This window comes from Primulina eburnea, chromosome 5 (assembly GCF_022965805.1).
Source record: "Primulina eburnea isolate SZY01 chromosome 5, ASM2296580v1, whole genome shotgun sequence".
In the NCBI taxonomy this organism is placed as follows: Eukaryota; Viridiplantae; Streptophyta; class Magnoliopsida; order Lamiales; family Gesneriaceae; genus Primulina; species Primulina eburnea.
In genome coordinates, this window is record NC_133105.1 from 18,834,086 (window position 1) to 18,844,583 (window position 10,498).

Genomic DNA, 10,498 nt, shown 5'->3' on the forward strand with positions numbered 1-10,498 from the left:
AATATTCAGAAAACACGTATATAATATTGGAATGCGCAATCTACGAAATTTGTGAAGAATTGTTCATGTCAACATCAGGGGAAGTTTACGTGACTGCACTCTTTTTCCCTTACTATGGTTTTTATCCCAATGGATTTTTCCTAGTAAGGTTTTTAACGAGGCAGTATAAAAACACGTAATAAAGACAATCATTATGATCATCATCACAAGGGGGAGTGTTGAAAAATATATTTAAAATGTGTGTATTCAATATTTGAATGTTGAAAATAAGAGTTGTAAATATTGAAAATTAGTGTGTGATGATGTAGCTAATGATGTATTTTATTTTTGGATTATTTGTAAAGATTTCCTATAAATAGATCTCTCATTTGTGAAGAAAATCACAATTGAGTAAAGAGAAAAATATTATAAAGTGTGTAGTTTGGTAAATTTTGAGAGTTTGAGATTTTTACTTTTTACCATAAATTTTTACATTTTCACAACAATATCATCATATTTAAAAAATCGTCCCAATTTATCTTGATCGGTTCACTAACAATAAATTAAGCGAAAACCCAATAAAACTTTTGTAAAATAATCTCTAAAGTTTTAAATTTTAATATAAACTCTAAGTCTTGATAAAAAAAAGCCAAATATTTTATATACTTCAATAATTATTATTGGAAAAAATTTGTGTGAGACGGTCTCACGGGTCGTATTTTGTAAAACATATATCTTATTTGAGTCATCAATGAAAAAATATTATTTTTTATGCTAAAATTTTTATTTTTTATTGTGAATATCAATAGGATTAACCGTCTCACAGATAAAGATTCATGAGATCGTCTCACAAGAGACCTACTCATTATTATTAGTTATATCAATTAATTATGAAAAAAATCAATAATTGTTTTTTAGTTCATATTTAATTATTTATTATACATCAACAAAAAATAAATTATCAAATAAGACCTACGTAGTGCACTATATAAACTCGATTAAACTTATATAATATTGAATAAATATAAATATACGTGTTTATAAAACACACTGAAATTTTTTGATTGCCCTCTCTTCCTTCCATCCTGTGATCCCCCTTCTTGTTGTCGGGGATCGCCCAAGTGCAAAAATTTCCCCCAAAAATCGTCCAACACACCGCCCAATTTCGAATCCCAATTCCGTAGCTCTTCTCACTGATGGCGGCGCCGGAATATGCTCAAAGCGATCCCGAAGGTATTGAAGGAGTTCGTATGACATGGCTCAACTGGCCGCGGTCCAAAGTCGAAGCTTCAAAATGCGTGGTTCCGATTGCCGCAACGATCCAGCCAATCAGACCTCACGTCGATCTGCAGGCGGTCCCGTATCCTCCTCTCCGATGCAAGACTTGCACCGCCGTGTTGAACCCGTTCTGCCGCGTTGATTTCACTGCCATGATTTGGATCTGCCCCTTTTGCTTCCAGAGGAATCATTTCCCGCAGCAATATTCGTCGATATCGCAGACGAACATGCCTGCCGAATTGTACCCTAATTTCCCGTCCATCGAGTACTTAATCCCCAACTACCAGAATTTACCGAATTTCAACCCTTCTCCTATTTATTTGTTTGTTTTGGATACGTGCATGCTGGAGGAGGAGCTGGATTTTGCGAAATCGGCGCTGAAACGAGCGATCGGGGTTCTTCCGGATAACGCGTTGGTTGGGTTTGTGTCGTTTGGTACACAGGTTCAGGTGCATGAATTGGGGTTTTCGGAGATGTCCAAGGTTTATGTATTTAGAGGGTCCAAGGAGTTGACAAAAGATCAGGTCTTGGAGCAGTTGGGACTAGGGGCTCCTGGTGGAAGACCTATCAGACCAATGGGTGGTGGTGGTCCGAGCCCTATGGCGGGAGCGACTCCCAATGCTAGCATCGATCGTTTTTTATTGCCGGCTTCTGAGTGTGAATACTCATTTGATTCGGTGATTTAACTACTTTATAATTGTGGAAAATTTTGTTTCTATCTATATGTGGACTCTGTTTGAATTTTAACTGTGAACCAGAAATAAAAGATTCTTAGGAGCACTTCCTCCATTATGAGTGGATCATCTTAGCTCATCTAGCTCCAACTGCCGAACTTGAATTTTGGGCATTAGATTTTCATCCCTGTATTATTATTTATTTATTTAATTTTTTTTTTTGCGGTGTAGTTGCTGGATGAGTTGGGAACAGACCAATGGCCTGTGGCACCAGGAAACAGGGCATCGAGGTGTACAGGAGCTGCATTGAGTGTTGCGGCTGGATTACTAGGTGCATGCACTACAGGTATCGGTGCCCGAATTATCGCATTTGTAGGAGGTCCATGTACTGAAGGCCCAGGAGCGGTAAAGCCTTTGACTTTATATGTTTAGATTGGAGGTTGCAGTTTGTTTTGTTATAGCATCATTTACCGTTTAGTGATGTATAGCCTTTTTAGTTCTTGTTTCTCAATATAAGTTTGCGATTAACCAACCGTGACTGTGATATGAATTTACACTGAGATTCTACGGAGTAATTTTGGTTGCATGCTGGACACACTGCATAAGATATTTTTTATTTTCTATTTATTGGAAAAATATTTTGAATTTTGAGGCTCAGCTATTCATGAGCTGATCCAGCAGAAGGAACACTACATTTTATAGACTCTGTGGTCTTAGTGTTCCTGGAATTCACTAACAAATGATTCTGAATCCCAACTAATTTCAGATCAGTTCTGTAATTTACTTCTCAGTAGTTTACTCTAAAAAAGCAGTTCACTTTTTACCTAAGAACACGTAACATGTTACATTCCTTGAAATATTTTCCATTTACTATCATCAATCGCAATTCCTTTAGTGCTTGATATTGATCGATCTTGCACTTGCTACTTATTTTGCATTTACTAGTTGCACCTTGTTTCCCTAAGTGTTGGGATTTTGAAAATTTTGGCTTTTCAACTTAAGTTTGCATTTAAAACTTTGGGACATCTTGATTGAAAAGTCTGAGTGATTAAATCATTAGACCAGGAACATATTTTAGCAATTTATACATTTTTCTATATTCTTTGTTTTCGTTAGGCGTGTATGGTATTTCTGAACAGTCGCGTGACCCAGGATCTCTGTATTTCTGACATCTGTTTAAACTATTGTCCATAGTCGTAAATGATCATTTATTTTGATATTCGCTGTTATAAAAAATCGTTCTTGTATTAATGCTTGACATTATTAATTTGCTTGATATTGATCAAGTGAAAATACATGGTATTTTTCCTTGCAGATTGGATCTAAAGATTTGTCTGATCCAGTTCGTTCCCACAAGGATCTTGACAAGGATGCAGCACCTTTTTTTAAGAAATCTGTCCAATTCTACGAGCAACTTGGAAAACAGCTGGTCAGTCAGGGGCATGTATTGGATGTATTTGCCTCTGCCCTTGATCAGGTGTGTTCTTTTCAGCTCAAATAGTTTGGTTCAGCGTTGTTATATACGCTTATGCTCAATTAGAGTATAGGAGAAGGATAATTTCAAAGAAAAAAATTAAAGTAAAGGAGAAGCCGAGAAGGAAAGTAAATAAATTCTAACTTCATTCTATACGCACATTGTTGATGAATTGTAGATTCATCGAGCTGGGCATAATTACTTTTTTAATGTTTTTTTTCTTATTATTATGTTGGAAGATTGTCGTTCGTTAGATCTAGGATATTCTGCTTCACAAGGTTATTTACCGAAATGGATAAGCGAGAAAATGTTTCACAGCATGGGACTTTATTATTTTTATCATTCTAGCATAAAAATTTATTGTGACCAGTATTTAGGGTCCCAAAAAACTTGATCGACCTCTGTATTGTTGACCTATATACAGTTTCTGGACCCATTTAGGATTTTTGGGGCATCAGACTAGGGGTGAGCAACGGTCGATTTGGTCCGGTTTTACTCTACAACGGTTCGGTTTTCGGTTTTGAATATCTCTAGTCCAAACCAAACAATTTTATTACGGTTCGGTTCGGTTTTTTTGTAATGCGGTTCGGTTTATACTGACTGTCATTTATATATGGTTAGCTAAAATTTGTTAAGAAATAAAATTATACGTCATTTTATGCCTTTAAAATCTAAATCATAGTATTTTTTAAACATTTAATTTGTGGGACTTAATCTTATATATATATATATATATCTGTGTGAAATGTGTTGTGTACAATGACAGCATATATGAATATAATAACAATATATAACTAATTAACCATGTAAACACGGAAAATGCATGAATCCAACGGAATATTCAGTAATAGGAATGATAACAAGGTGTAAACCAGCTTGAATTGAACACCAATCATCTTACGAAAAAATTGAAATATATACAACGTCGACTGGTGAGTGGTGAGAAAGAAGAGAAAAAAATCGAATTGAAAATTGAGGGTCAATGATACCAAGTTCCTAAATCTTAATAAACCCATTATACATAAAAAGTCTTATACTTAACAATAATATGACCCCTTATACATAAAAACCCTATACTTAACAATTATATGGCCAGTTCGGTTATTCGGTTTTTTGGGGGATTAAAACGAAAACCGAACCGAAAAACCGAATTTTATAAATTTTAAAACCACAACCGACCGAAAAAGCGATAAAACTGAACCATTTAAACCGAACTATTCGGTTCGGATGGTTTTTTCGGTTTTTCTTGTTTTATGCCCACCCCTACATCAGACAAGTGATTTAAGATCTGCTTCATTTTCGATCACAGCCCTCCTTTATAATGATCAATTTACGATTTAAGTTTTTCAGGTTGGAATTGCTGAGATGAAGGTTGCCATTGAAAATAGTGGTGGGCTCGTTGTGCTAGCTGAAAGTTTTGGCCACTCTGTTTTCAAGAATTCATTCAAACGTGTTTTTGAAGATGGAGAACAGAGTCTTGGTCTCTCATTCAAGTCAGTTTAAGAAATTAGAAATGAAAAACTCGTTTTACTTTCATGTATTTTTTTCTGATTTTGTTCTTTTTTTGGTAAAGCCATTCTTGGTGTATGGACAATCTGAATAAAGATCAGGTGCAGAAAATTTTAAATTCAAAATTCATCTGCCATTTTGCAACATAATGTGTTTCGAGAAACAGACTGTAGCCAGTTAGTAGCATGATGTTGATATGGAAGAAAAAGTAGAAATATCAAAAGAAAGAAAAACTAGTGGTTTGCGGTAATTATAAATAATATAGACAAATTTGTGAGGCTGGTCTGTGTCAATCTAAGGCCACTTAAAACCCAAAAATTTAAAGGCAGACACCTATATTCGCCAGTGAAGGCGGTTTGCTGGTCTACGTTAATCAAATAGGATGAAGTGCATGTATCAATGCGAGAGGGTTGATCATTCCCTTGTGAACTTATTTATTTGTGGCTTTGCCTATGCACAAAATTTTCTTATTAGGGGTTGTTTTATGTTAATTTTTGAAAGTTTGTTACAGTAGGAGTAGCAGATACAGCAAGGCCCATAAGATTTAACAGAGACCTATAACTTGAGTTTTTCCTTTATTACTGGAATTTTTTTTATGATAATGTGTAGCCATCTCTTGTGTGAGTGTTACTTTGTACCGAATTTATTTCCATGTAATGCTCTCCTAGCACTTTATTATATCTGAATGTAATTTTCTTGAAGCCTCTTGAAATGTTGCTGACCCTTGTCCAAGGATTCTAGCTCAAGGACACATCTCATTTATTAGGTTACCCATATCTGAATATTTTATGAGTGTTTTGGGTTGGATTTAAAACATAATAAAGCTTGGAACCCTTCACTGAGAGTTGACAGCTTCTACCCTTGAATGTTTTATAGTAGAGAGAAATATGCATGAATTGCAATTGGCTTGTCATATTAATGTATGTCAATGTAATGCATAGGCAACTTCTGAAATTGTAGTCGCGATGCCACCTTCTTGTTAACCTCAGGCTATATTTCAATATCTCTATTATTTTAATCTTTGGTCTCTTACCATTAACTGAAATTTGAGCTGTTATATCAAATGAGTTCTCTATTTGAATTTTATAGACCCTGTATTTTTTTAAAAGGGGAAACTTTGTTTTGTTTGCTTGTTCTTGATGTGTATAATTTGGATCTTATATGATAGTGTTTCCACTGTGGTTATTAGTTTTTCTTGTGAACAAAGGAACCATCAAATTATGTGACGAGGATCAATGTCGTTTTTCTTGTTTGACGTTCATCTAATTGTTTTGTGTATCTTGACAAAGAGATTGTATCATGAAAATAAATATTACTGATATTTGCTTGGTGTTTAGTGGCACACTTGAGATTAACTGTTCGAAGGATATAAAAATCCAAGGGATCATTGGGCCATGCTCATCACTAGAGAAGGTTTGTTCTTTCCAAGTTCAATAAATTCTTTTGAGCATGCTGTCATTTACCACTTCTGATGAGGAACTGTTACAGAAAGGACCTTCAGTTGCCAACACAGTTATCGGCGAGGGGAATACTACAGCTTGGAAATTGTGTGGACTTGACAGAAATACTTGCTTAACTGTTTTCTTTGATGTTTCTTCTAGCGAAAAGTCTGATTCTTCAGGAACAAATCCTCAATTATTCATCCAGTTCCTTACGAGGTATGTCAAGAATCTTAAGTACTTTCCTTCTTGGAAACAATGTTGTCCACTGCACTACCCTTTATGTCAACTCTCTCTTCTGGTCGCAGTTATCAGAGCCCTGATGGCCAGATGAGGCTAAGAGTCACTACTGTTACTAGACGATGGGTAGATAGTACAGTGGGCAATGAGGTAGGATAAATAATTGTTTCTATCTGATTTGCTGTGATTTTTTTTTTCTTGTACAACTTTCAGAAAGATCTTCCATATAATAACCGTGTTTTTTAAATATAGGATGTTTCGTGGCTGTTCCTTGTTTTTTTTTTCTTTTTTATTGTTATTAAAACAATTGATGGGTGTTATTAAGAAAAATTTTCTTCATATTTTGTCGATCTCGTGCTTGCTTTGTAATGCGGAACCCCCCACCCCCCCAACTCACCCCCCCAACCCAAGAAAAAAGAGGACAACAAACACGTGAAAAAATTGCATTGGATGGTGTTTCTGGGTTTTATTATTATGTATTTTCCGTTGGAAATGCAAGTTTGAAAGAAATTGAATGGGACATGTTTTTTTCCTGTGAGATTCAAACAATATGTTGATCCAGACCTCATGTCATGCACAGAAGGCTCTGTCTCATAGCTTTAAGATAGTACTCATACAACTTCAATAGAAAAAAGAAAAGAAAAAATAGAGTTGATAATTTCTCAAACATGCATGGCTGTTTTAGATGTAGGCCTTTAATTGCTATATTGTCCTTTTTTGGTCTCTGTATTCAACTCAATCAAATTTATAGCGCCTTTTAATTGTCTTATTAAGTTCTGAGTTTAATTAGAAATCCCAATTCGCTGTGGATCCATCTTCCTGTACAACATAGGCTTGTGATATCATATCATGTTAGTTTTCCTACCCTGTTTTTTTTTTCTCCTTTAATAAATAATCTTGGGGTGTTTTCTCTAGCAAAATTTATGAAAGTTGCTTTCTGAAAGGCTAATTCTATTTTTTTTTTCCGGTGCCTTCAGGACTTAGTGCAAGGTTTTGATCAAGAAGTTGCTGCTGTGGTAACTGCTAGATTAGCTTCTTATAAAATGGAAATGGAGGTACTGACATTATTGTACTCTGTAGATAAATCAGATAAATGTGGCAAACACAAATCCCCAGCTTCTGGTGTATCACTTCAGTTTTGTAGCATACTGCATCACTTAACTGTGAATTATGTAGTATGCACATATATCAGTACTTTATATACATTTTATCTAAATGCTGCTGAGAGCAAATTATGCATAAGCACAGTTAGTAAGCGGCATTGTTAAATTAATATTGGGGGAGATCATCCCAAAAGTTTTGTACTTTTAAATATAATAATCTTGCATTTTTACTTTACTTAGTGTATCTTGTTCATGATTTTCAGGATGGATTTGATGCTACAAGATGGATAGATCGGAATCTAATTCGCCTATGTTCCAAATTTGGTGATTATCGTAAAGATGATCCATCCTCATTCACCTTGAATCCTGGGTTTTCTTTATTTCCTCAGTTTATGTTTAATCTGCGAAGATCACAATTTGTACAGGTAAATTGATTGTGTGGTTTTTATTTTCCTATGCCGTTCTTTTCATTATTAGCGTTAAAAGTGTTCTTTCACATTTATTTGGTAGTTTCTCTTTCTTGCTTTTATATTAGGTGTTCAATAATAGTCCGGATGAGACTGCTTATTTCCGCATTTTGTTGAATCGAGAAACTGTGAGCAATGCTGCAGTGATGATTCAACCATCCTTGATATCTTATTCCTTCAATTCGCTCCCTGCACCAGTTTTGCTGGATGTACAATCAATTGGAGCTGATCGTATTCTTTTGCTGGATGCATATTTTAGTGTAGTTATTTTTCATGGAATGACAATAGCTCAATGGAGAAACATGGGATACCAGAATCAGCCGGAGCACGAGGTGTGTTTTTCACTTTTTGTTGGTCTAGTTGTTGACGGTGAAGATTTTTCGTTCTTTGGGAGTGCTGGTGCTTTCATTTGCGGGTGTCAGCTTTATGAATGTGATTGTTGTGAAACCGGGTATTATTTTTTATGGGTCTCCATATGCGGTTATGGAATTGGTTTCTTCTATTGAATCTTTTTGGTTTCTTTTACATCTTGAAAATTTTTCATGAGATATACCTCCTTTCCCTTGTCATAGGCTTTTGCACACTTATTGCAAGCTCCACATGAAGATGCTCAGTTGATAATTCGCGATCGATTTCCTGCACCAAGGCTTGTAGTTTGTGATCAGCATGGCTCGCAGGTAGCCTTTGTCCTTAAATTTTGTTTAAATGTGTTGTTTGATCTGTCTGTGTATCAATACATTTACCTGTTAGTTAAAATATTGGTCCTGGCCCACAAATTGGTTGTCCTCAACTACACATGTTTGTGAATCCTAGCTTCTAGCAAACTTGACCATTTTTGGATTTTAGCTGGGAACATGCTGTTAGCCCTTACTCTACTCTCAGGAGTGTTTTTGTTGTTATTCTCCTCTCATATTTGGGCTTTTTTGCTGTGGAACTCAGTTCATATCTTTAAAATGCAGTCATTTTGTAATAAATGAGGCACCCTTGGATTCATATAAATTATCTTCATTATATGTAAAATCTTGGTGAACATGATCTCGTAAAATATGCATCTCTTCAATCCTTGCACGTGTCAACCTTTTCATAATGGACAGCTGGAGAGAACATGTTTGGCTTTGCTGTAGCAGCTTGAGGAAGTGAAAGGCGCCTCCGAAACCCAACCACGACTCCTAAACATAAACAAGAAAAAACCTTCTGTATGTCTTGAAGGAATTGAGAAAATAGAATAAACTAGTATGACTGAAATGATAAGAATTTGTTATGCCTTTCTATGCATGTCTCTAGTTATTTCTTATAGGTAGAATGCCTTCCGTTGTTTTCATGTGAAAAATTTCGATGTTGCCAGAAAAATTGTTCTTCAGAAACCGGCTATCTTGAATATGATACTTTCACGTGTTTCTAATAATTGGAATGCCATTTTGTGACAGGCAAGATTCCTGTTGGCTAAGTTGAATCCATCTGCCACCTATAGTAATGCAAATGAGATGATGGCGCCTGGCTCTGACATCATCTTCACCGATGATGTTAGCCTTGAAGTGTTCCTTGATCATCTTCAGAAGCTAGCTGTCCAAGGTTCTTAAAAGCATGAAAGACCTGGGATTCAATTACTTTGTATTAAATGGAAATTCCAGAGTGAGTTTACATTTCTCTCCCACCCTCGTGCTCCTCCGGCAAAATCATAGTCACTTTTTGTCTACGTGCATTGGTAATTAAACTTTCTATTTTTGTGGGGTGTGAGTGGCCTTCCTTTGAAAAGCTTAAGGGGGCTTGATGAATTTGTAGTATGGGGACGAAATAGTGAGTTTTAAATTAAGAGAAGGCTCCCACCCCCCCCCCCCCCCCCCCCCCCCTCTTTTCTTTTTCTTTTTAATATGACAGAAGGATTAGGGATATATGTATGGATGGATTGCCTTTCTTTACATGTTTTGCTGTAATTCTTTCCTCAACTTTAGTTTCTCTTGTATTGAATTTTTTAAGGATGTGGTTGAAACTAGATGTCATTCTACATTGCAAGAAATTGGACGTACATGTATGAATGGATTGGTTTCTTTACATGTTTTGTTGTAATTCTTTCCTCAGCTTTAGTTACCTTGTGTATTGAATTTTTTAAGTATGTGGTTGAAAGTATACCTCATTCTACATTGGAAGAAATTGGACTTCGTATTTGTTCATTTAATGTAAACATCCTATCGGCACTTGTCAAAAAATAAAATAATCGAATGAATTTGCGAATCCAACATGATGTCTTCCGAGTCATGTTTTTGGCTTCTTGTCATTAAAATACGTAAAAAGGTGAGTAATCATATAACTACACTGGACATTCTCAGGACATTAA

The 10,498-nt window shown here is 35.5% G+C and overlaps 1 protein-coding gene across 1 annotated transcript; it reads left to right on the forward strand.

The window, feature by feature from the left end:
• Positions 1–1,027: 1,027 nt before the first annotated feature.
• On the forward strand, positions 1,028–10,217 carry LOC140833078 (protein transport protein SEC23 E-like). The gene is made up of 12 exons (XM_073197493.1): positions 1,028–1,934; positions 2,163–2,336; positions 3,247–3,408; positions 4,756–4,898; positions 6,252–6,327; positions 6,403–6,572; positions 6,662–6,743; positions 7,571–7,648; positions 7,960–8,121; positions 8,232–8,495; positions 8,736–8,840; positions 9,591–10,217. The coding sequence occupies exons 1-12, from the start codon at positions 1,176–1,178 to the stop codon at positions 9,741–9,743; spliced, it is 2,328 nt and encodes a 775-aa protein (XP_073053594.1). The 5' UTR covers positions 1,028–1,175; the 3' UTR covers positions 9,744–10,217.
• Positions 10,218–10,498: the final 281 nt, after the last annotated feature.